This window comes from Hibiscus syriacus, unplaced genomic scaffold (genome assembly GCF_006381635.1).
Source record: "Hibiscus syriacus cultivar Baekdansim isolate YM2019G1 unplaced genomic scaffold, ASM638163v2 tig00110793_pilon, whole genome shotgun sequence".
NCBI classification, from domain to species: Eukaryota; Viridiplantae; Streptophyta; class Magnoliopsida; order Malvales; family Malvaceae; genus Hibiscus; species Hibiscus syriacus.
In genome coordinates, this window is record NW_024062864.1 from 84,981 (window position 1) to 111,468 (window position 26,488).

Consider the following 26,488-nt stretch of genomic DNA (forward strand, 5'->3'; position numbering starts at 1 on the left):
AATGAAAATTAAATTCTCACACCTAAACTAAAAGTAAGAGATATTGTACTCCGAAAATTTTGAATAACTGAGACGATATAATCTTTATCACAGTGAATTAAATAAATATAATCTTTTATAATGATCCAATTTAATTTTAGTTGTCATATGAATACATATAAGAATTATACACGGAGGGTTCGTAATCAGTTCATTGGGACCAAGGCCCCCTCTTACGCTTCAAGTACAATCCGTGTGATTGAATAAAAAAATTTAAGGGTGAGAACCAACATTAGTAGTTGAAACGATCCCAACTTGCAGCCATGGAAATGAACTTCCTCTCATATTGATGTCCTTTAGTTCACTTAGTTTCGCTAACATCATCGTACTGCCAGTTTTGTCTTCCTCGTCTTGCTTAGAACTATTACAAATATTGTTCTTCATCGTATCGTTGTTGTCAACTTGCAGTTTCTGTAGATTATCTTCCTTTGCTTTGGAATCAACGGCAATCCAAGGTTGCAAATAGACTGTTGGTGAAACATCGAAACTCGATCGATCAATTTGGTTCGGTCGTATGAGCTCATTTGTCGAAGCAGGAAGATTGAGATCAAGCTGAAGATCGAGCGGCTCAGAATTACCAACAAACCTTGATCTTTGGGTTTGCGGAATCTGGTTTACGCTGTCTTGAAAACGGTGAAACTTAACTAAAGAGGAAGTGTGATAAGCAGGCGGATTCGGTGTGATCCAGTGACATCTTTTGTGCCCTCCTAGTGCTTGTCCCGATGAAAATACCCGGTGACATATTGAACATTCATGTACTTTTGATTTCTTTTTGGAAGTAGAGGCCAATGTATCGACCGGAAATGTTGGCATAGATTTGGGGGGCAAAAACATGTCGCAATCATCATTGGTAGAACTATTATCCCTACGATTACGATCATCGAGCCAAGCTGCAGAACATCCCTTGACTTTCTTGTGACTAGCTCTATGTCCACCCAATGCTTGATGGGAATTGAACACTTTCTTGCATGTTTTGCACTCAAACGACCCTTTGGCTACACCTTTGCCCTTATCCATAGGTACCCTAGGCCTATACGCAATTTCTTCTTTGCTAGCCGAAGTACATGACTCCTCAGGCTCGGTAACAAAAGGTACTACAATGGTTGCATTAGATAACATCATCAAGCAATTGGCAACATCTAACTCTTCGTTTGATGGACAATCGGAGACCAATGATCTTTTCCTCTTAGAAAAGTAACCCGAGCCTCTCCTCGTCACGCCATTGTCGTCGCTATCAGCCTCTTGCGAGGAACCAAGCGATTCAGCATCCCTAGAGCTACATTTACCATGCTCAAGAAAAGATTTCCATGAAAAGAACTCCTTGCCACAATTCTCACAAACCCTACAGCTCTTTAATAGATTAGGGTTTGTTCTTAATCCGTACATGCGCTTGCTGCCCGGTGGCACAATGTTCCCTCCTAATTGGTCTTCCCAATCACTCATGGTGTCGTCGTCAACAATGTACCGGCTCTCGTTGCCTATTCCATGCGACCTCATGTGGCCACCAAGCGCTCTCCCACACCCAAATCGTTTGTTGCAAATTTTGCAAAAGTATTTGAACTCAGATTGTTGATCCACTATAAAAGCCATATTAAAAAGGAAAATCTGGTAATTGAATTTCAATGAAGTGAAAGAAGAATGGGAAAAAAAGGGTGAGCTGTTTGTTCTTGTATAGTGAAAGGTTGTACGGTGACAATTAAGGGGACAAGACAATAGTCCTAGTTTTTAGTAATGGTAATGGATTGGTTTGATTTTGTGGATGAAAAATATACATAAGAGGCGAGAGCTAAATAGATTGGAGAGTTGAGGTTTGAGGAGTGTTGGGGTGACATGTGGCAGGAGGAGAGGGCGAGAGACTTGGGTAAAAATACTAGGCTTAAAAATGGATTTAAATAAAAAACATTAAACTCGTTTTAAATATAATAATTAATTGGATAAACTACATCACATACTACTAATTTTAAGTCGTATACCGTTTATATCATCGAGCTTTCAATTGTTCCAATTATAACATTAAATTTTAGTTTTGGCTTCAATTATAATATTTTGTTGTTAAATTTTAACGACATGATGACGTGTATACAATTTTCCGTCATTACGATGATATGTACAAAATGATGCCGTTTTGGTATATCTATTGATGTCAAAATAACGTCGTTTTCTAACCACTGCTGATAGTCAATCATCGCTCGTCATCGGATGTCATTCACGGCAAGATCAATATCAAAATATTCATATTTCTCTCATTTTTTCTCATCGGATTGGTTTTTCACAAAACTCACTAAAATCGACAAAAATTCATCTACTGGTTCGATGTGCTAATACTATGATCTCCTTTGATGATCATTCGATGAGACTAATTTTGAGGTATGTTGTTCGTCTTCTCGAAATAATAATTCTCACCGTTCGTATTTTTTTAACAAACACCTCAAACCTCTCATATCTTAGAAAGTCCTCAAACCTTTAGAAGTGAGTGATTTTTTTGGTTTAAGTTTATCGATTCTGGGTGACTTTCATGGAAACCAATCTTAGGAGAAGAAAGCAAGGTGAAATAAGAACATTTTGATACATATATTGTCGCTAAAGGCGATTGATGATGGACAATTATTCATTATCAGTGACAATTGAAAAAGTGTAATGTCAAAAAGTGAATTATTTAAAAGTTCAATGACAAAATCGATACACTTTTAAAGTTTAATATCTAAAAAGACGACATTTTAAACATCAGTAATTGCACTGAAATAATTTTATTTTATCAATGTCATTACTTTATTCAAATTTTAACGACCTAATGATATAATTGAAGTTAAGATCGAAGTTTAATAATATAATTAAAGTAACTAAAAGTTTAATGGTTATAAACTCCACTTAAACTTAATTGATTTAGTTTATCATTATTTTTATCTTAGTATTCACGGATATCTTTTGAAGTTTAAAGTTATTTTAAATATATATATATATATATATATATATATATATATATATATAATATTCTACTCTTATTTTGTGTTTTATTGTAAAATGACGATTTTGAATTAAATTTATCTTATTTTATGTCATGCAAAACTAGTTAATATTGTGTTTGTTTCTTAAATAATTAACTTTTATTTATTTATTTAAAAATTATTTTTTTGATATATTGTTAATGAAAAATAATTTTATAAGTAGTGTTGTGATTATTTAAAGTGTTTTATTATTTATTTTTCAAAATTTCAAAAATATCCGAAAATATATTTAATATAATCTGAACACCGTCCATAAAATTATTTTGTTATTAATATTATATCAAATAGTAATTTATAAAATAAATATTATATAAAAATATAAAAATGTTTTACATAAATATTTATTTTATTTTAGAATAAGAGTTATTTAATAATTTTACTTATTACCCCAATTAATTAACTGTCCGTCCACTGGTTCAGCACGCAAAATGCCTTACAAGTTCTCCTGTCTAAAGACAATAGACATCACACTTTTCCCCCTTTTTTTCTTTCTCATTTTTAATCTTGAATTTTTCTTTCGTTGAGAGAAAAGGTGCAGAAGAACAATGGAATTCCCGGCGGAGCAGAAGCATGCATATCAATACGATTCTTCTCAGTACGATCATCAATCAGCCGCCTCATACTACGCCTACGCCAATCAACAGCCCCAGCAACAATACCAGTATTACCCTCCTCAAGATTTTTATTCCCAACATTACCCTCAGTTTTATCAAGACCCCGCTCCGATGCACCCTCCCGGTGTCCCCTTGGACCAATCTGTCAACCGCAATCAGCCCGCCGTTTATTATCAACCGCAGCCTGCGGTGGATACTCAACAACATCCGGTAGCCTCGGTCCTAGGTTCGGATTTCGCCGGTGCAATGGCGAATTTTGTGGGGAATAATCCTCATTCTAAGGTTAGGGTTCTTTTGTATAAGTATATTCGTATTCAATTTATCTCACGAGCTATAAGGTTGAATCTTGTTTTCTAATCGTGTGATTTCCCCCCTAAAAGAATTGGTAATTTTTTAGATGGACATGGTTAAAATCACGGTTTCAAACATGCTTTCCTTCTGAAACTTGTTGTCAGATGAATTCCCAATGTTCGTTGGTTGATGCAATGTGTTTGAAATGGTGTTAAGATTTGGACTGTATCAGGATGAGTTGCCTAGAAATGGCTCAGTTTAGCACATGCCCAGTTTATAAGTTAAAATGAGCCTGCCTTAAGCAACAACATATGATCTTCCTGAATCTGTGCTGTATCAAATTCGTATTTATCTGTCTGTACAGTACCAATGCTATTTTTGGCTGGGCCTAGTTTGCTTATTGTTTAATAGCCTTGGTATTCTATAGCAAATTAATAGAACTGTACAGCAAAGATTTTTTGTTAGAGGAGCCGGGCTAAGCCGAGTCGATTTTAGCTCAAAGATGATTTTGTCAGGGCCAACCACTTGTTATTGAGTTTCCGAGGAGCTCAAGGATATCACCGCTTGGCTCAGCTTGGCTTGCCTCAAGTTTTTACATACTTTCTGTAGATGTCTATTTTATTAACTGCGGTCTTTATGCTAGGTTGATGCTTATGTAATTGCTTGGCTGCAATAATATTGATATCATTTATATTGGACATTGTGGTAAGTATCGTGTAATGCTCCATCAGGTATGGAATGTCCATTGGTCAACAGAGCCTATAGGTACTGAATTCTTGGCACTCATCGCTCTTCTTGCAAGATATCAGAAGATAAAACAGTTTAATTGGTCACATATCTCTAGAGCAATTAGGTAAGGGCAGTAATCTAAGGGACAAGTTTGTAATAACACGTGGTTGTAGCTTTGGGTTCCATGTTATGGATGAATGATGATTGTTCTTTACTGGTTGCTCCAGGGATTGTGGCCATTGAGCACCTTTTCTTCTGTGGCTCTGTGCTCCATTGACTCATGCAATTTCTTTCTTATGCACTAATTTTTTTTGGCGTGCTACAACCTTCAATAATTTACTGACCGGTATTTTTGGGTTTGATTGCTATTGTTTGGTTTAGTTTGTGGATCATAATTATAACCATACCGAGCCATCTCTGTGCATCGTCTGCTGCTTAACTGCATGACAATTTTGAACCAGAGTATTTTGGCACCCTCTGAGTTCTCAAGGATTATTAGATCACCTTTTATCTTGATGCTGACCAAGCTTTAGATGGGGAGCACTTTGAGAGTCCTTTTGGCGAACAATTTCTTGTTGGTCTTCCCTTTATATCATTCTCTTCTTTCTCCCTAGTTTCCCTTATCATTGAAGACATGCCATTCTACCATAAGGACTTCTGTTTCTTACATATATGACTTTATCTCCATAGTAAGGTCCTATCAGCTCTAAGTAATTATAGCTTTTAGTGCCGAAGTAGTTTAATTTACAGGTTGAGCGATCTCAACCCTCTACAGAAGGGAAGTTACCCAATAATATTAAATAAAAAGCTTTTGAAGCCACTCATGGATTTTAGCTTTTAAATGTCTTATTCTAGTCATTCCTATAATGCAGCTGATTTTTTTTTCATTCATTTTAAGATGTATATTCCCATGATGTTTGGAGGACTTAAATCTTTGAACCATCAACCATCTAGATGCATTACTTTGTATAATCTTCCCACCCTCTTTAGACAGCATTGTCTGCTTCTATATATTAAACATAATCAATTTCTTCATGTTGATAATCTGAATATCACATGTTTTTAATCAATCTTAGGTGCACTGTAAGTCTGTATCCTGGAAATGAATTGAAATAACATTATATAGGTGTTATGTTTAGAAATTTTAACTTTTTTGTTGTTTGATGATATATATCAAGAGAATAGGTTCATTGTTTAGCATCTAATGTGCAGCATGCCAAGTTTTCTTGTGGACATTTCAAGCTATGCTTTTACTTTGAACAGCATGCTCTTCTTCTTTGTGACCTTGAAATATTTGCTTTTTTGTAGTGTGTATACCCTTTCATGCATCATTTTCAGAACTCTCGCTTGGTTCAACATTCTTACGAGTATGGTTTTGGTACTTATTTAGATTCTTTGGTCGAATATCCTTGTAATAGCTTTAAATTTTTAGTCTTATTTTCTGGCTCATATTCTATAAGCTTAGTTATGCATTAACAATTGGATTTTTTTTCTTGTATTGTTTGCTTTTGATAATGTTCAAAATCCATGTCATAATTTGATCAGTTTTAATTTAATTCCTTTTCTGAGAATGCATTTAACCTTATTATTTTGATTAAATTTGATCCCGTAAACTCTAGTAATCATGTTATTTCATGTTGCACCTCAACTATGAATCTATTCTACAGATACAAACTGCGTATAGGGGTGGTAGGACTTTTAGAGGTGGTGGTCGGGGTCATGTTGGTAACCGTGGCATCAAACCTGATGGCTCTGCACCTCTTCGTAGGGGTCGCCATAGTGGCAGCATGCACTTTGCTTCAACTGGCGTGACATCATCAATTCCAAATTCTGTATCGGATCCAAGTGTTGCCGGAATGCCACCTTCAGCATTAGTTCCTGATCAAGCTACATTGCCACCCCAAATGCCTTCTGCTCTAGTCTGGCCACTTCCACGTATGGCTTGGTGTGAACTTTGCAGAGTTGATTGCAACAGACCAGAAATCCTGGAGCAGCATAAGAATGGAAAGTGACATAAGAAAAACTTGAAGTTACAGGAAGAGATGCAGAAGCTGAACAAAGTCATTACTCCACATCAAAGTGTGCAAGTGCTCAATACAGAATCAGAAGTTGCTCAATCCAAGAAAGTTGAGGGATCTGAGGAAAAGCAACATCAACAGGAAGCTTTGTTGTCCCTGCCAACCACTGATGACAAGGAGAAAGAAACTGAGCAGCAGAAAGACATAATGAATAAGTCTGAAGCATCAACTAACAGGAAATTAAATGGTCCCTCCGAAGCTCAGGGATGTGGTACCAAGCGCAAGATGAAAGGGGGACGAGGGGGTAAATATATGAAAAGCAATGAAGGACCTCGAAGACCAGTTGAGCCTCCCAAGCCAGTAAGAGGTATTCCCTTTTTTTGTGAGTTGTGTAATGTCAAATGCGACTCTCAGGTGGTTTTTGACAGCCATTTGGCTGGGAAAAAGCACACTGCAAATATGAAGAAGTTTCAAGGGCACCAGGCTTTATATGGAGAAAAAGGGCTTCAGGCGCTTTATCCTCCTAATTTGAATGCTCCATCATCTTTCTTCATCCCCCAAACCCAGCAAGATTTGACTGACCCACAAGCTGTTTTAGCTCAGCTGTTGACTTATGTTCTTAGTCAAGCCCAGGTCCCTGGGATAGCAGCAGCCCCTCGGGTACCTCTACCAGCAGCAACATTGGTACCATCACAAATACCATTATCATTATTGAGTTCAGAAATGCAACATCCGCATCAATTCACTCAAGGTTCATTGGTCACATCAGAAACGAGCAGGGAAGTGCCCCTGAAGGCAGAAGCTGAATCACCTCCATTTGCAGGAAATAACAAAGCAGAGTGCCAAACTTCGGAATCTGAAAAGAATGATACGAGTCAACAACAAACTATCGCTGCTTCTGAAGGAACCTATGTTAAGGTGGAGGATGAAGCTTTACTCTTGGAGAATAAGCCAGACATTTCTGCCATCGATAACCCTATTTGTGCAATGTCGTCAACATCAGAATAAGATGCCAAAACAGAGTCGGGATCTAACAACAATTTGGTGGAACTACGGGAAGGGTCAAAGGAGGTTGATCTGAATTGAGCAAAATTCTGTTTCACTTCACATTTCTGTTTTAATTTGGCAATGTAGAAGGGAACAGTAGAACAGTATTTCTTTTTATTATTCGAGGCTATTACTTATGTAAAATAAGAATTTAATTAAGCGAAACTATCTTTTAGGAATTCAATCGTATATGGTAAAAGAATGAAACTTTTATCTGATTTTTTTTTCGAAGTAGAATTTATTTTTGGTATTTGAACCATCCTTTTAAAATTGTTACGTTTTGAGCATGTTATATTAATGGTAACACAAGACATGCAGGGTTAGGAGGGAATAGCTTTTGTAATCTATTTTTCTATGGAATCATTCCCAGAATCATCCCTTATTCTCTATTTGCTTACGCTATCTTGACAGCCATTCACTCAAATATCTGTCACAGCCCCGGCAAGGAAGACGACATTTAATTTATCATCGTGATTTTCAACCCTGATTGACTCAAAATGCTCACTGGCTCGTAAATTTAATCTTTCCTCAACCCATCTTCCCCGTTCCTGCATTCCCCCATATATATTAAAGTATTAAAAGTTAATATGTTAAAAAGCATTGTCATTGGGCCTGGATTTAAGGGTGTTTTCTCATGAATGACTTTTAATACAACGACCATCGAATATGCTTAGGAATTCTCTCATCTCAACTACTCTAATTATAAATCTTTACTAAACCCTTCACTTCATCACGCCAAAGCATATGCTCTTCCATATTCTATTACTCTTTTGCTATTAAAACCGATTCATCCACCATTCCTCCTTCATTTCCATTCTTCCAAGTATGAAGTTCGGGAAGAGATTAAAGCAGCAAATCGAGGAAACGTTACCATCTTGGCGGGACAAGTTCTTATCCTACAAAGAGTTGAAAAAGCTCGTTCGACTGATTTCTTCGGCCGAGTCTCCCATGTACGGAAAGGAAGATGCCGAGGCTGAATTCGTCTACTTGTTGAACAATGAGATCGACAAGTTTAATGGCTTCTTCATGGAACAAGAGGAAGACTTTATCATCCGGCACAAGGTGAGTTTAAGTATATATGCTTTGATCACTTGAAAAACTTGACATGTCAAGGATGTATATATTCAGGAATTGCAGCAGAGGATAGAGAGAGTTATAAGTACATGGGGCACCAATGGGACCAAGCCTTCAGAAGCAGAATATAGAGACGAAATGGCCAGAGTTCGAAAAGACATGGTCAATTTCCATGGCGAAATGGTCCTCTTAGTGAATTACAGCAATATCAATTACACAGGTAATCATTGTATGATAATCTTTTTGTCTTCAATTTTGTTCATATGTTTTAGTTTACCAGACAAATGTTTTGATGGTGGTGTAGGTTTGGCTAAGATATTGAAGAAATACGACAAGCGAACCGGTGGATTGTTACGGTTGCCCTTCATCCAGAAAGTGCTGCAGCAACCGTTTTTCATAACCGATCTAGTTTCGAAGCTGGTCAAGGAATGTGAAAACACCATTGATGAAATGTTCCCTGTACAAGTAGAAGAAGAAATTGTGAAGGAACAAAGAGAAGCCATAACGGTAGCAGGGAAAGGGATCTTCAGGAACACTGTGGCGGCTCTGTTGAGCATGCAAGAAATTAGGAGAGGGAGCTCTACTTACGGCCACTTTTCGCTACCGCCTCTCGACTTGTCGGACTCTGATCTCATACACTCCTTCCAGCTCAACCCCCCAATCCCCACTGTCTGATCACAATTTATAAACTCAACTATTATGTGCTTTTGATCGTGTAATGTTTATTACGATTGTCAACATAATAATCGTAATATATTATCATATTCGTTATTTAAATTATATTGTTGTTACAGAGTTTAGAATATAGAAGATTATAATTTACATGAACTTTAGCATTGTCTCTTACAATCATCATGCTCAATTTTAATTTTGGATTGGCAACTAATTATTGGAATTAAAGGGGTTTGGAAGGTAGGAAATTATAAAATACAACCCGTTAATATAAGACTTAAAAATGGCATAAATCAATTGCAACCAAAAATTTTATTAAGAGCGTAACTTTTTAGGTTGAATAAAGTAATTTTTTAGGTTAGATAGATTACAACAAAAAAATATTACATTCTCCTAATATTTTTTGTTGTAAGCCCTAAACTTTATAATATAATTTTTCGATTACAATCAAAAATATTATAAATTTATATATATTTTTAAGTTAAACATTATAATATTTTAGATTAAAACCGTTTTAAATTAACCTTAATCCACCACAAAATTACCCTACTTCCACTCTGTTCTGATTAGGCCTGTAAATGAACCGAACGCACACGAACGAATGTATGTTCATGTTCGTTCATATAATAAATAAACGAACACGAACATAAACAAAGAATTTTTTTTTGTTCATGTTCGTTTATTAAGGAATATAACTTGTTCATGTTCGTTCATTTAATAAATAAACGAACATAAACGAACACAAACATAAATGAACACGAACATAAACGTTGGAGACCCTACCTAGGGGTGTAAACGAGCCGAGACGAGCTCGAGTATTGCTGAGCTCGACTCGAACTCAAAAACTTTCAAAGTCAGCTCGACTCGACTCGAAAACTCGCGAGCTTAAAATTATCAAGCTCGACTCAAACTCGAAATATAATATTGAAACTCGACTCAAACTCGAAAAGACTCGAACTCAAAAAATTTAAGAGCTCGATTAAAACTCGAGACTTGAGCTCGATTCTTCCCCAAGCGCAAAGATGCTTAAACCTATTTTCCCCATCTTCTTTTATATAAGTTATCAACCCTGAGCTGCTTGTTTGCTACTGATATGGGATTGCATAATGTTCCTCCTCTTTCTTTCTTCCTCTCTCCTTCAACAACAGTCGAGATGAACACAGATTGTGTTTCATGTGATTGTCGACCTTAATCCTTGGGGATCAAACAAACATGTCCTTAGCTTCGTGCTATGTAGAAGTTGAAAATTGGGAGATGAGAGAAGTAGGTTGGTTTATTTTTCACACCAACTCATACATCAAAAACCATTATTTCTCGGCTGGCTAAACTTCCATATCCGGATGGCGCACAAAATTTGTTTGATGAAACGCGTTAAAGAACTTCTCAACCTATGGAATAAGGCCTCGCCATTATTGGGTTCTTGAGTTCAAAGTAAGCTGACTTGAGTTGCTGGTTGATCACTATTTACTTGAAAATTCGAATACTCCATTATATATGAAAGAAAAGAAGATTATTTGAGTAGAAGAAACAGTGCTTAATACTTAACATCCCTTCCGGAATCCATCACATTTGGACTTGGTTTCGAAAGCAACCGGTTTCTGGGACTCCTCTTTGCTCATCGGATAACCAGCTGGTGGCGCAGTCACATAGGGTTCTGACGCAGTGGATGTTGACGGTGCTGGGTATGCAGCTTATGGATCGTTCAAAAAGAACTAAACCATGTTAATATTGTTGGGTTTTCCAAATAAAATTGGGTTAATTATGGAGTTAGTCATCAGAATATCAGATTAATTAATATTTTAAAGATATTTACAAATTGATCACCAAAATTGATTTAAGAAGATTGAGTTAAACATAAATGAATGAACATAAACGAACATAACCGAACATTCACAAACGTAAATGAACGAACGATACCTATATTCATGTTCGTTCATTTAATTAAACGAACACAAAATCTTGTTCATGTTCGTTCACTTAATAAATAAACGCACATAAACGAACTTCCCGCCGCACGGTTCATGAACGGTTCACTGAATGTTCAGTTCATTTACAGGCCTAGTTCTGATTCTTTATATATCGTCAACATAGTAAGACAAGTAAGTGTTTGATTAGGGGCGACTTTGCATGAGTTTTCATTGTAGGATTTCTGGGATTTTCGCCCTCAATTTCAGCAAAGCAACATCTTTCCCTGGAAATAAGGCAAATCATGATTAAATTATACACAAAAAAGAAGAGCTCTATATACCCTCCTGGTTACCAATTATCAACCCTAATGTCATTTCTGGGTTTTTTTTTCTCAGCTCATTATCTATTAGTATATTAATTTGTATGTTGAACTCTCAGTTTTACTTTGTGATGTAATTGTGGTTTGTTTCATCCGGTGATATGGGTGCTTTCTTGGTTTAATTCTTAAGAATTTGAAGAACTTTACATTGGTATTAATGAAATCAATGGAGGACCCAATTTTAAAATTGTTCATAAAAGAAGATTGTTGGGAAGATATTCTGCCCTTGGTTTTTAAGTAAAGATTGTGTTGACTAAGCACCGAAAGGTGCATATAATAAATGCATCGAAAAATGAGTTGTTTTTGTTGATTTTTGGACAATGGCTAAATCATAATTTAGTCATTAAACTTTAGGGTATTTACAAATTAGTCCTTAGGTTTCAACTATAAATACCCTAGCTCATTTAGCTTCAAAATCATCCCAAAGCATTCTAGCTTTCTTCCAATACTAGAGAGAATTTAGAGAGTTTCTTGAGAGTTGTTTTCTCCTTTTTATCGAGAGAGAATTATCATTGTTTTCTCGTTGGTAGATCGAGAGAGGTTGTAATTCCTATTTTCTCATAGTGAAATTCTTCTACCGTTGCCCGTGGTTTTTACCCTATTTTTTTAGGGGTTTTCCACGTAAATTTTGTGTCTCTTTTATTTTCATTTTTATTTTCTCAAATTATCAGTTGAGATTTTGCTCTATCCGATAGCCGTCTTCCGCAACAATTGGTATCAGAGCTAGATTAGAGTGTGTAATATCTGCTTATTGTCTTTGTGGTTGCCACCAAAAGGTAGATCCTCCAACATAAGAAAGTAAGAAGTTATTACCCCTTCTTTGAAGGTTCTAGAGAAGTATTCACGATAGTGAAATAGTGGGAGCTATCCGTAAACGAAGCAATGTCAACGAAATTTGATATTGAAAAGTTTAATGGGAGAAATTTCTCATTGTGGAAATTGAAGATAAAGGTCATCCTGAGGAAAGACGGTTGTCTAGCAGCTATCAGCGAAAGGCCAGTAGATTTCACATACGACAACAAATGGATCGAAATGGACGGAAATGCTATGTCAAACTTTCATCTAGCATTAGCAGATGAAGTATTGTCAAGTATCGAGGAGAAGAAGACAACTAAGGAGATATGAGATAATCTCACCAAACTGTACGGGGCCACATCATTGCACAATAAAATTTTCCTTAAGCGAAAATTGTACACTCTCCGTATGCCAGAATATACTTCAGTGACGGAGCACTTAAATACACTGAATACTTTATTTTCTCAGCTTACATCCTTAAGCTGTAAAATAGGAGAACAAGAACGTGCTGAACTTCTACTTCAAAGTCTACCGGATTCGTATGATCAACTCATCATCAACTTGACAAACAGTAATGTCACTAGTCTAGTCTTTGATGATGTTGCAGCTACTGTTCTACAAGAAGAAAATCGGCGCAAGAACAATGAAGACAGACAAGTAAATCTGTAACAAGCAGAAGCGTTGACAACGATGACAACGATGAGAGGGAGATCAACAGAACGTGGCCAAAGCAGCAGTCACAAACATGGTAGATCGAAGTCGAGGAGCAAGAAGAATTTAAAGTGTTACAACTGTGGAAAGAAGGGTCATTTGAAGAAGGATTGTTGGAGTCTAAATAAAAACTCCAATCCACAAGGCAATACCACAAACACTTCAGATGATGGAGATGCTCTATGCTGTGAAGCGTCAACCACCATGGAAGAAAGAAAACGATTTGTAGATATATGGCTCATTGATTCGAGAGCAACATATCACATGATCTCAAGAAGAGAATGGTTTCATCATTATAAACCTGTCTCAGGAGGATCTGTTTATAGTTGCAATGATCATGCCTTAGAGATCGTTGGCGTGGGAACCATCAAATTGAAGATGTATGACGGAACAATTAAAGTTGTTCGAGATGTGCGGCACGTGAAAGGCCTGAAGAAAAATTTATTATCCTACGGATTGTTGGATAATAATGCAAGCAAGATTGAAACACGGAAAGGAATCATGAAGGTGTTCAGTGGAGCGCTTGTGGTGCTGAAAGGCGAAAAAATAGCTGCAAACTTGTACATGTTGAAGGGAGAGACTTTGGTAGAAGCAGAAGCCTCTGTTGCCTCATGTAGTTCAGATTCGACAATGCTATGGCATCAGAAACTTGGACACATGTCAGAACAAGGAATGAAAGTCCTTGTGGAGCAAAAGCTACTTCCAGGCTTAACAAAGGTATCACTTCCTTTGTGTGAGCATTGCATAACAAGTAAGCAGCACCGGTTGAAATTCAACACATCAAATTCTAGAGGCAAAAGTGTTCTAGAATTGGTTCACTCTGACGTATTGCAAGCACCAATAACGTCCCTAGGTGGAGCAAAATACTTTTTCTCATTTATTGATGACTACTCCAGGAGATGTTGGGTGCACCCTATTAAGAAGAAGTCAGACGTGTTTTCAACTTTCAAAAACTTCAAAGCGCGGGTGGAACTTGATTCTGGAAATAAGATCAAGTGTTTCAGAACAGATAATGGAGGAGAATACACAAGCGAAGAATTTGATGACTTTTGCAGGAAAGAAGGCATCAAAAGACAGTTCACAGTGGCAAACACTCCTCAACAAAATGGAGTGGCAGAGCGGATGAACAGAACCTTGTTAGAAAGAACAAGAGCAATGTTGAGGGATGCAGGCCTAGAAAAATCATTATGGGCAGAAATAGTCAATACGGCCTGTTATTTGGTGAATCGAGCTCCATCAACTGCAATAGAGCTGAAGACACCAATGGAGATGTGGACTGGTAAACCAGTTGATTATTCAAACCTCCATGTATTTGGAAGTATTGTGTACGTGATGTACAACGCCCAAAAAATTTCAAAGCTGGATCCAAAATCTAGGAAATGCAAATTCTTGGGGTATGCTGATGGAGTAAAGGGGTATCGCTTGTGGGATCCCACTGCCCACAAAGTGATCATTAGCAAGGATGTTATCTTTGTAGAAGATAAGCTACAAAAAAAAGAAGACGATGATAACGCTGAAAAGTCAAAGACTACTCAGATACATATGGAAAAAGAGTTTGAAGAAGGAGATCCTTTTGAAGCAGAACCAGCACATGATGAACAAGAACCAGAGAGTTCTGAAGCTCCAACAACTCGTCAATCAGATCGTGTGAGAAGACGTCCCAATTGGCACTCAGATTATGTTATAGAAGGTAATATTGCATACTGCCTTTTAACAGAGGACGGTGAGCCATCAACATACCAGGAGGCAATAAACAACTCAGATGCTTCACTGTGGATGATGGCGATGCAAGAAGAAATCAAAGCCCTTCATAAAAATAATACATGGGACCTTGTGCCACTACCACAAGGAAGGAAGCCAATTGGTAACAAATGAGTCTTCAAAATCAAGCGAAATTGTGACGATCAAGTTGAGAGGTATCGCGCAAGACTGGTGGTCAAAGGATATGCTCAAAAAGAAGGTATTGATTTCAATGAAATATTTTCTCCTGTGGTTCGACTAACAACAGTTCGAGTAGTTTTAGCAATATGTGCTACATTGGACTTACATCTAGAGAAGCTAGATGTTAAAACAGCTTTTCTTCATGGAAATCTTGAAGAAGAGATTTATATGCTCCAACCTGAAGGTTTTGAAGAAGACGAAAAGAAGACTTGGTTTGCAGGTTGAACAAATCTCTGTACAGTCTAAAGCAGGGGCTGAGGTGTTGGTATAAGAGATTTGATTCCTTCATTATGTGCCTTGGATACAACAGACTTAATGCAGACCCTTGTGCTTATTTCAAGAGGTCTGGTGATAACGATTTTGTTATATTGCTGTTGTATGTGGATGACATGTTGGTTGCAGGACCCAACAAAGATCATATTGAAGAATTGAAGGCACAATTGGCTAGGGAATTTGAAATGAAGGACTTGGGATCAGCAAACAAGATTCTAGGGATGCAAATTCACCGAGACAGAAGCAATAGGAAGATTTGGCTTTCACAAAAGAATTACTTGAAGAAAATCTTGTCACGATTTAGCATGCAAGATTGTAAGCCAATTTCTACCCCTCTTCCTATTAACTTCAGATTATCCTCCAGTATGAGTCCTAGCAGTGAAGAAAAGAGGATGGAGATGTCTCGAGTACCGTATGCATCAGCAGTGGGAAGTTTAATGTTCGCTATGATATGCACAAGACCAGACATTGCACAAGCAGTGAGAGTGGTTAGTCGATACATGGCGAATCCAGGCAAAGAGCATTGGAATACAGTAAAGAGGATCCTGAGATACATCAAAGGGACCTCAAATGTTGCATTATGTTATGGAGGATCAAACTTACTAATCAATGGGTATGTAGATTCTGACTATGCAGGGGATTTGGATAAAAGCAAATCTACTGCAGGATATGTGTTCAAAGTTGCTGGTGGAGCTGTAAGCTGGGTTTCAAAATTGCAGTCAGTTGTGGCTACATCCACAACAGAAGTAGAATATGTAGCAGCTACACAAGCCAGTAAAGAAGCAATTTGGTTGAAGATGCTATTGGAGGAGCTTGGGCACAATCAAGAGTATGTCTCTCTGTTTTGTGACAGTCAAAGCGCTTTGCATCTAGCAAGGAATCCAACTTTTCATTCAAGGACAAAACACATACGAGTTCAATATCATTTCATTCGTGAAAAGGTGGAAGAAGGGACGGTAGATATACAGAAGATCCATACCAAAGACAACATAGCAGATTTCATGACGAAGGCGATCAACGCTGATAAATTTACTTGGTGTCGATCCTCTTGTGGCCTGTCAGAGACGTAAGCAACATGATGGTACAAGGTAGAAAGCATGGTGTGAAGATATGATTGTTCCAATCAAATTTTCAAGTGGGAGATTGTTGACTAAGCACCGAAAGGTGCATATAATAAATGCCCCGAAAAATGAGTTGTTTTTGTTGATTTTTGGACAATGGCTAAATCATAATTTAGTCATTAAACTTTAGGGTATTTACAAATTAGTCCTTAGGTTTCAACTATAAATACCCTAGCTCATTTAGATTCAAAATCATCCCAAAGCATTCTAGCTTTCTTCCAATACTAGAGAGAATTTAGAGAGTTTTTTTAGAGTTGTTTTCTCCTTTTTATCGAGAGAGAATTATCATTGTTTTCTTGTTGGTAGATCGAGAGAGGTTGTAATTCCTATTTTCTCATAGTGAAATTCTTCTACCGTTTCCCGTGGTTTTTACCCTATTTTTAGGGGTTTTCCACGTAAATTTTGTGTCTCTTTTATCTTCATTTTTATTTTCTCAAATTATCAGTTGCGATTTTGCTCTATCTGATAGCCGTCTTCCGCAACAGATTGCATTCCCTTATGCTGATAGGTTTGAGCTTTAAGTTTGCTGGGAAGATATAGCTTTGCTGTAATTGTAATTAGCTTTTAGATGCTGAAAAGAGCTTCTTCACACTTCAACCGGGGTTCGTGTCTAATTAGTGTGGTTTCTATAATTACTCTGAACTATTTAGACAAACTCATTTACATAAATCTTTGTAATTGCTTGAACATTGCAAGTTTGGAATACTCTGGGAGTCGGGCATAGAGCAAACCAAGATATTGGAAGACAATAGTCATTTCATGCATGAATTTGCCGAAAATCGACGAGAATAGTTTTAGTGGGAAACAATAATTCGATGATGTTAAGTTGTTTGGGCTCAAGTTTTCCTATTAACAGTTGTCGTATACGTTTCAGAGAAATGAAAACCATGTCATCTTGTCGAAGTTGTTGAAGATATCAGTTATGAACCTAGGAATGGCTCAAGCTCCTCCTATCAACTCCACTAAAATTACTCAGGTTAATTCCAGAAGCCCACTATTTTTAAGAGCTTCAAAAGTGGTCATCGGAAGCGGCACTGCCGGGCTTGTTACGGCCAGGGAGCTTCAAGGAGAAGGTCATCGAGTCACCGTATTTGAAAAGGCCAACAATGTTGGTGGGACATGGCTCTATGATCCACGGGTGGAGACTGATCTATTAGGCCTTGACCCGAATCAGAAAATAGTTCATAGTAGCCTTTACAGATCCCTTAGAGTTAACCTTCCTAGGCAGATCATGGGATTCTTGGACTATCCATTTGTGGCGAAAGAAGGTGGAGATCCGAGGCATGTCATGAAGAGGTGCTCAGGTTTCTCGAGGATTTTGCCAGGGCCTTTGGGTTGATGGAGTTGATTCGATTTGAGCATGAAGTGGTTCGGGTGGAGCGAGTTGATGAGGTGTGTCACGAGTGGGTTGTTGAGTCTAGGACTAGAGAGAATGAATTAAGATGGGAATCTAAAGAAGAAGTGTTTGAGGCCGTGGTTATTTGCAATGGTAAATCCACAGAGCCAAACATTGCAGAATTTTCAGGTATTTTATTTATGTCGGTCTGGAGATTGCATTAACTCCATTTCTTTATGCTCGTTATAATCTCTCTGTGTGTAGGTTTTTTTTTTTTTTTGATAGGAAGTCTCTGTGTGTAGTTAATACGTAAAACCAGTTTGGTAATGGCCAGGGCTGCAACTGCATAGCCATAATTATTGGATTCCTCAACAATTTAAAAACAAGATATTAAACAATTTACAATCAGAACTCGATGTTGATTACAATTACCTTGCAATCTTCTACACGATTCTGCAAACATAGTGATTGTCTGTTAATTTTAGCATGAGAAATCCTCACATCTCGATCCAAAGAAAATATAAATTATTGTAGTAATTCGGGGTTCTGGCAGGTTGTGGTGCTCATCGGGAATGGAGCATGTGCCATTGACATTCTGAAAGAGCTCGCCCCTTTTGAAAAAGAAGTCCATCAAGCTATCAGGGGACCTGATTTTCAATTGAAAAAACTGGAAAATCATGGTAACGTTTGGCAACATTCAATGGTTTGTTATTCATTTTTCCAATTAATTAAGTAGCTTTAAAATTGAACTTTAAGCTGGTCATTTTTTTTGGTATGTAGATTGCATGTGCACATAAAGATGGTAAGGTGGTATTCCAAGATGAATCAATTGTCAATGCAGATGCCATTATTCATTGCACTGGGCATTTTCTAATATCTTTTACGTAACTGAAAAAATGATTTAATCTCTTGAAATACGTAACTGGATATTTTCTTTGTATCTTTTATAGGTAATCTATTCTAGTCTTTAAAATTTTATAAGTTTTTCCCATCATAAAATAATGCGTTCATCCATGCTGCCAAAGATTCAAAGCTAAATCGAGCGTTTTTAGTCATCATTGCATCTCATGGGTTTCTATGCATTTGCTTAGTCCAAGTATTGAATAGATTGAATAATATTCTGTGAATTGCATTTCAAGTTTTAACATAGGTATTTACATAATCAGCCAGTACCCTCTATAGTAATGGAATTACAAGCGAAATGGGTGGGAAAAGTTCTGTCTGGAAAGGTAAAGCTTCCAACCAGAGAAGAGATGGCATATTGGGTCGAAGAGCTTTACCGTGAAATGGAGAAGACTGGTCGACCCAATAATCTTACTCATAGGCTTCAGCAGGACAAGGTTTCCAATTTCTACAACCAGATCTCTCTGTGTGGCGCCTGTCTCTTTGCTTATTGTGTTGTTGTTTGTTGGCAGTTTGAATATGAAAGTTGGCTGGCGGCTCAGTCGGGCGTAAAGCCGCCGGAGAGGTGGAAGGAAATAATGTTCTCCTTCATTCAGAAAATAAGATCACATTACGGTGACAATTATCGGGATACATGGGATGTTGACAAATGGATCCAACAAGTAGATTCTTCCAATTAAACTCCACAGACTATATAAATCAATCCCATACACAATGCTTGCTTGCATATCAAATGAAGATATATGCAACGTTTTGATCTGCATTATACAATTTAATTGTTTTAATTAATTTTGCTTTAAGAATATTTAAATTTGATATTTGATATTTTTTTTTGTAATTAAATTAATTTTTCTTCTTCCCCTATATTATATATGTGTTTTTTTAATTTCATTTACTCACGAAGTTAGCTCATAACTCATAAGATTTTTTTTTTAATATTTATAATTTAGTGTGAGAGCAATGAACAATTTAGCTAACAATCTAGTTGTTCAAAGCTAGACAATTTTAGCTAAAATGTCAAATAGATATTAATGTGGTTTAACATTGAAGATTATTTATAAGATTATTGAAATGCAAGATTATTGAACATAATATCGAGTATATGAGATTATCTTATTTAGTTCGTTAGGTTAAATTATCAAGTTGTCGTATGATAATAGAATAATTTTACATGTAACAACAAATCTAATTACTTTATTGAAAAATACAAAAAAAAATCTCATTCAAATTGAACATATTTTATAAACAAAATAATTGACAAAAATATTAAGGATTCAGCCGCATGAATATCTGGTTTCTAATTTGGAATTTAAAGATAAGTTTCAATCAACTTGAAAGAGAGCTTTGTGCATAAAAGTATCCTTTGAAAATTAAGGAGTGATGAATGATGAAATTTTCCAATATTTCTTGCATTTCAATGATCATTGAGCTTTAATTTTCTGTCAACTTGGATTAAAATTTGATTCGGCCGTTAAGCCACTGAAGCAGACAAAATCATCGACATTGATGCTTAGCCCACGGATGTATTTAAAAACCGATGTATTAGGGTAAAGAAAACAACCGATTTATTACAAAATTAGTAGGGGTAGCAATTTCTTGGATAAACGATACTGCTGAAATCGTATCAAACATCATTACATCGATATAACTAGTATTCTGTCTTTCACATGTAATAAAATAATATTTTCACTGAGTGGGGTACAAGGCAACTTCGTTTAAGGCTCTTTATCAGCATCCATCATTTAGCAGATCGTCGACAATTGAGATCGTTATAGTGCTGAAAATGGGAGAATCTTATAAGGTAGCGGTCATCGGTGGTGGCATTGCTGGGCTACTCACGGCCAGGGAGCTTCAAAGAGAATGTCACCATGTCACTGTATTTGAAAAGGCCAACAAAGTTGGTGGCACTTGGCTCTACATTTAAAGTTTTGATATTGGCGTTCACACAATCAGGCATTAAATTTTAGAGTGATGGAACTACAATCAAAATGGGTGGCAAAAGTTTTGTCAGGCAAGGTGGAGCTTCCGTCTAGAGAAGCAATGGCAGATTCTGTTGAAAAGCTATACAGTGAGATGGGGAAGAGCGGATTGTCCAAGCATCTTACTCATTGCCTTTTGAACGACGAGGTCACCACTTTCCACAACTAGGTCTCGGTTTCTGTCTCTGAATCTGCTTGTTTTGATTGTGTTGAGTTTCTTGTGGCAGGTTGAATATGTGGGTTGGCTTGCTTCTAACCTGGACATAAGGCTCCCCAGTAGGTGGAAGGAAATGACGTCTAACGCCATCGCTAAATGGAGATTATACTAAGGCGAAAATTATCGGGACATATGGGATGTTGACAAGTGGATACAAGAAATAGATTCTTCCAATCATTTACCATAACATAAATAATACTTGCAGTTGCATGCCAAATATATATATTTCTGTGTACACGTATGTGTGCAAAGTTCTATAATCCGGAATTGACCTTTTACCATTTGAAAGTGAGACATTATTTTACCTCTTGTAAAGTTACGTTTCAATCATTTATAATAGTAATTTGTTATAATTCAATCATTGAATCATTAATTCTTATTATTTCAATTGACCCAATCAATGAATCATTAATTTTTGTTACTTAAATCTACGTGATACATTAAAAATGAATAATTTTTAATTTTATATCTAAACTTTAAGTAATATCAATTTAACATTCAACTTCAATTAAAATATTAATTTAATCAAAATATCACCATTAACCATTACCATATTAATTTTAACTAAACAAATTCGTAAGCAATGATGTAAATTCCACATTGACTTTTGAGTTTTGACAATGTAAATGATGTGAACAAATAGTATATATTATGGAGTGGAGGTAAACGCTGGCTTCGTCAAATTTGCAGGCTTCAAGGCTTTATATATAAAATGAAAATGGTATGCCTTAGCTGTAGTGGTGAAAATGGGAAAAATTTATAAGGTAGCGGTCGTCGGAGCTGGCACGGCAGGGCTTCTTACGGCCAGGGAGCTTCAAAGAGAAGGTCACCATATCACTGTTTTTGAAAAGGCCGGCAAAGTTGGCGGTATTTGGCTCTATAATCCACGGGTGGAGTCCGACCCATTGGGACTTGATCCGAATCGCGAAATAGTTCACAGTAGCCTGTACAAATCCCTTCGAGCTAACCTTCCTAGGCAGGCCATGAGCTTCTTGGACTATCCATTTGTGAAGAAAGAAGGTGGGGATCCGAGGACTTTTCCGGGTCATGAAGAAGTGCTCAGGTTTCTTGATGATTTCGCCAGGGACTTTGGGTTGATGAAGCTGATTCAATTTGGACATGAAGTGATTCGGGTAGAGCTAGTTGATGAGCTGACTCATGAGTGGGTTGTTGAGTCGAGGATTCGAAAAACTGAGTCAACATGGGAATCCAAGGAGGAGTCGTTTAAAGCTGTAGTTATATGTAATGGTAATGAATCGGAGCCAAACGTTGCAGATTTTCCTGGTAAAGAACCTGCTAAAGCTATATGAACAAATATGCATTTACTTTCATCACAATTCTAATTGAGTTTTTTGTTGTATTTTAGGCATAGATACTTGGCCAGGATTACAAATGCATAGCCACAACTATCGTACTCCTGAAGCGTTTGAAAACAAGGTACTGAACCATTTTCAATCATCCAGGGGGAGCTGGCGGGCAGTGGCTTCCGTAAAAAAATTTAAATTTTCATATAATTTTAATATATTATTTATTTTTTCTATTGATAATATATTTTTTCTCTAACATAAAATCATCTATCCGTCACTCCAGTTACCTTGTAATCCTCTACATTAATCTCCAAACATAGCAATATGTTTTTGAACTCCAATATCATCACTCAACACATCTGAACCCTGACAATATAATTGCTACAATGTTTGTGGCTTATGGTCGACAGATAGTGATTCTCATTGGGAATGGACCAAGTGCAGTTGACATTCTGAAAGAGATCTCCCCTCTTGCAAAACAAGTTCATTTGGCTGTTAGAACACCTAGTTTTCAGATGATAAGGGTGGAAAATTATGCTAACGCTTGGCAACATTCAATGGTTTGTTATACATTTTATCAATTAAGTTGATTTAAAGTTCACCTTTAAGCTCTCCTCACAATAGACTGACTATTTTCTGTAGATTGAATGTGCACTGAAGGATGGTAAGGTGGTATTCCAAGATGGTTCTATTGTTGATGCAGATGTCATTATTCATTGTACTGGGTATTTCTACTTTAAACCCTTTGTCCTATAGATTTTTTTCTTTTTGAAATAGGCATGTAGATTGTATTAGTTATAATCGGCATAATTTAGAACAATATCATAAATACATTCAAGACAATCATAAATAAAATATAACGGTGAACGACTGGTGACAAACTGGTGAGCAAAAAAGCGAACCCATAGAACCTAAAGAATATCCTAAGTGGACGAATGAAAAACTAATCCCTCCTTAAATACTGTTTCATCCTATTATCATAAGAAGAATTGAGAGAGACAAAATATTGACCGTCAAAAGAAGACATGGCGTAGATAAAGGAAACACGACCAAAGGATGGCATTGCGAGAAGAGCAAGATTAAGAATTGGGTAAACAATGGAATATCTAATCCGCGTAGTAAATTCAGGGTAAATGAAGAAATTAGTATTTGTCTAGACAAACACTAACCGACACATATATCCGAAAACCAACAAAATGTCATATACAAATGAACGAAGAAACCAGACATCAAGAAAGCAAACAACCAAGGAATCTCGTAGAATCACATATAAAGAAAAAGACCAATATAAGAAACATGTATCCGGAGCCTAAAAATATCGATAACCGTGATACATTTTACTACTAAAAGGATTGAGAAAAAACATTATTATAAATGCATTAAAATACAATTAAATAAGCTTGTCAATCATCTTATGATATGAATTTTATTGCAGGTACAAATATCATTACCCATTTCTCAAGTCAAATGGGATAGTTACTGTGGACGACAATCGTGTTGGACCTATGTATAAACATGTATTTCCACCAAGCTTAGCTCCTTGGCTCTCATTTGTGGGACTAAATAACAGGGTAAACTTTGTTTTCCATCTAAGTTTTGCTCAAATGCTGGTTTTATTTATAGTCATGAAGTTTTGACATTTGAAATAAATGTTTCCACAATGCAGGCGGTTGTGTTTAGGGTGATGGAATTACAAGCGAGATGGGTGGCAAAAGTTTTGTCTGGCACGGTGGAGCTTCCGTCCGAAGAAGCAATGGCAGTTTCTGTTGAAGAGCATTACAGTGAGATGGAGAAGGCCGGAGTGCCCAAGCGTCATACTCATAGCCTTATGATGGAGGAGGTTGAATATGTAACTTGGCTTGCTACTCAGTTGAACATAAAGCCCCTGAAAATGTGGAAAGAAATAACGGTATTCTCCTTCGTAGAAGGGATATTACATTATGGTGAAAATTTTAGGGATATATGGGACATTGACAAATGGATACAAAAAATAGATTCTTCCGATTAACTTCCGCATACCATAAATGCTATAAATAATGTTGTTGCATATCAATGTATAACAACCGGTCAGTAGAATTTGACTGAGATTTTAAAAATTATAATGTACCTAAAAAATATATATATGTATGAACTAAATAAATTCGTAAGCAATGATGTTAATGCATCTCTTTGACTTTAAAAATTATAATGTACCTAAACAATATATGTTGGAACTAAATGAATTCGTAAGCAATGATGTAAATGCCGCTCTGGCATCGTCCAATTTGCCAGGCTTCAATGCTTATATATAAAAATGAAAATGGTACGCCTTGGCTATAGCGGTGAGAATGAGAAAAGAATCTTATAAGGTAGCGTTCATCGGAGCTGGCACGGCAGGGCTTCTTACGGCCAGGGAGCTTCAAAGAGGAGGTCACCATGTCACTGTTTTTGAAAAGGCCAACAAAGTTGGCGGTATTTGGCGCTATGATCCACAGGTGGAGACCGACCCATTGGGTCTTGATCCGAATAGGGAAATAGTTCATAGTAGCCTTTACAATTCCCTTCGAGCTAACCTTCCTAGGCAGACCATGAGCTTCTTGGACTATCCATTTCTGAAGAAAGAAGGTGGGGATCCGAGGACTTTTCCAGGTCATGAAGAAGTGCTCAGGTTTCTTGAGGATTTCGCCAGGGACTTTGGGTTGATGGAGCTGATTCAATTTGGACATGAAGTGATTCAGGTGGAGCTAGTTGATGAGCTGACTCAAGAGTGGGTTGTTGAGTCGAGGACTCGAAAAACCGAGTCAACATGGGAATCCAAGGATGAGTTGTTTGAAGCCGTAGTTATATGTAATGGTAATAAATCGGTGCCAAACGTTGCAGAATTTCCTGGTAGAGAACCTGCTTAAGATTATATGGAACAAGTATGCATTTTTGTTCCATTAATTGCCTGTTGCTAATAGATATGATCATTTTTGTTATATTTTAGGTAGAGATACTTGGCCAGGATTACAAATACATAGCCATAACTATCGTACTCCTGAAGCGTTTGAAAACAAGGTACTGAACCATTTTCAATCACCCTGGAGTCCTCGAGACAATATAATTGCTATAATGTTTGTGACTTATGGTTGACAGATAGTGATTCTCATTGGGAATGGAGCAACTGCCGTTGACATTTTGAAAGAGATGTCCCCTCTTGCAAAACAAGTTCATATGGCTGTTAGAACACCTAGTTTTAAGTTGTTAAATGTGGACCATTATGATAACGCTTGGCAACATTTAATGGTTTGTTATACATTTTATTGGTTTAAAGTTTAGCTTTAAGCTCCTTCCTCCCCAAATAGACTGACTGTTTTCTGCAGATTGAATGTGCACATAAGGATGGTAAGGTAGTATTCCAAGATTGTTCAGTTGTTGATGCAGATGTCATTATTCATTGTACTGGGTATTTCTACTTTAAAGCCTTTATCCTTAGATTTAAATAAGCTTGTCAATCAAGTTTATTGCAGGTACAAATTCCATTACCCATTTCTCAAGTCAAATGGGATAGTTACTGTGGACAACAACCGTGTTGGACCTATGTATAAGCATGTATTTCCACCAAGCTTAGCTCCTTGGCTCTCATTTGTGGGACTAACTAGCAGGGTAAACTTTTTGTCTTCCAAATCATACTTTTGCTCAACTGCTGGTTTATTTATAGTCATCAAGATTTGACATTGGAAAGAAATGTTTACACGATGCAGGCGGTAGTGTTTAGGGTGATGGAATTACAAGCGAAATGGGTGGCAAAAGTTTTGTCCGGCACGGTGGAGTTGCCGTCTGAAAAAGCGATGGCATCTTCTGTTGAAGAACATTACAGTGATCTGGAGAAGGCCGGAGTGCCCAAGCGTCATACTCATAGCCTTATGATGGAGGACGTTGAATATGTAACTTGGCTTGCTGCTCAGTTGAACATAAAGCCCCTTAAAATGTGGAAAGAAATAACGGTGTTCTCCGTCCTTGAAGGGGTATTACATTATGGTGAAAATTACCGGGATATATGGGACATCGACAAATGGATACAACAAATACATTCTTCTGATTAACTTCCGGATATCATAAATCATATAAATAATATTGTTGTATATCAATATGTATGCAAAGATACAAC

General features: G+C 36.9%; 5 protein-coding genes and 1 pseudogene across 5 annotated transcripts; 5 read left to right on the plus strand and 1 right to left on the minus strand.

The window, feature by feature from the left end:
- Window positions 1-252: 252 nt before the first annotated feature.
- On the minus strand, window positions 253-1,629 carry LOC120141114 (zinc finger protein ZAT9-like). The gene has a single exon (XM_039156053.1). The coding sequence runs from the start codon at window positions 1,627-1,629 to the stop codon at window positions 253-255; it is 1,377 nt and encodes a 458-aa protein (XP_039011984.1).
- Window positions 1,630-3,468: 1,839 nt separating this feature from the next.
- Window positions 3,469-7,638, plus strand: LOC120141077. Its single transcript, XM_039156016.1, has 2 exons — window positions 3,469-3,940; window positions 6,346-7,638. Exons 1-2 carry the CDS (start codon window positions 3,590-3,592, stop codon window positions 6,688-6,690), a joined length of 696 nt encoding a protein of 231 aa, XP_039011947.1. The 5' UTR covers window positions 3,469-3,589; the 3' UTR covers window positions 6,691-7,638.
- An 826-nt stretch (window positions 7,639-8,464) lies between these two features.
- Window positions 8,465-9,592, plus strand: LOC120141076 (SPX domain-containing protein 3-like). The gene is made up of 3 exons (XM_039156015.1): window positions 8,465-8,805; window positions 8,872-9,037; window positions 9,122-9,592. Exons 1-3 carry the CDS (start codon window positions 8,569-8,571, stop codon window positions 9,490-9,492), a joined length of 774 nt encoding a protein of 257 aa, XP_039011946.1. The 5' UTR covers window positions 8,465-8,568; the 3' UTR covers window positions 9,493-9,592.
- Window positions 9,593-17,551: 7,959 nt separating this feature from the next.
- Window positions 17,552-19,595, plus strand: LOC120141115 (annotated as a pseudogene).
- A 2,181-nt stretch (window positions 19,596-21,776) lies between these two features.
- LOC120141078 (flavin-containing monooxygenase FMO GS-OX5-like) lies at window positions 21,777-24,401 on the plus strand. The gene is made up of 6 exons (XM_039156017.1): window positions 21,777-22,336; window positions 22,419-22,489; window positions 22,770-22,919; window positions 23,002-23,084; window positions 23,795-23,930; window positions 24,026-24,401. Exons 1-6 carry the CDS (start codon window positions 21,799-21,801, stop codon window positions 24,365-24,367), a joined length of 1,320 nt encoding a protein of 439 aa, XP_039011948.1. The 5' UTR covers window positions 21,777-21,798; the 3' UTR covers window positions 24,368-24,401.
- Window positions 24,402-24,671: 270 nt separating this feature from the next.
- Window positions 24,672-26,438, plus strand: LOC120141075 (flavin-containing monooxygenase FMO GS-OX5-like). Its single transcript, XM_039156014.1, has 6 exons — window positions 24,672-25,227; window positions 25,325-25,395; window positions 25,474-25,623; window positions 25,701-25,783; window positions 25,848-25,983; window positions 26,082-26,438. The coding sequence occupies exons 1-6, from the start codon at window positions 24,687-24,689 to the stop codon at window positions 26,421-26,423; spliced, it is 1,323 nt and encodes a 440-aa protein (XP_039011945.1). The 5' UTR covers window positions 24,672-24,686; the 3' UTR covers window positions 26,424-26,438.
- Window positions 26,439-26,488: the final 50 nt, after the last annotated feature.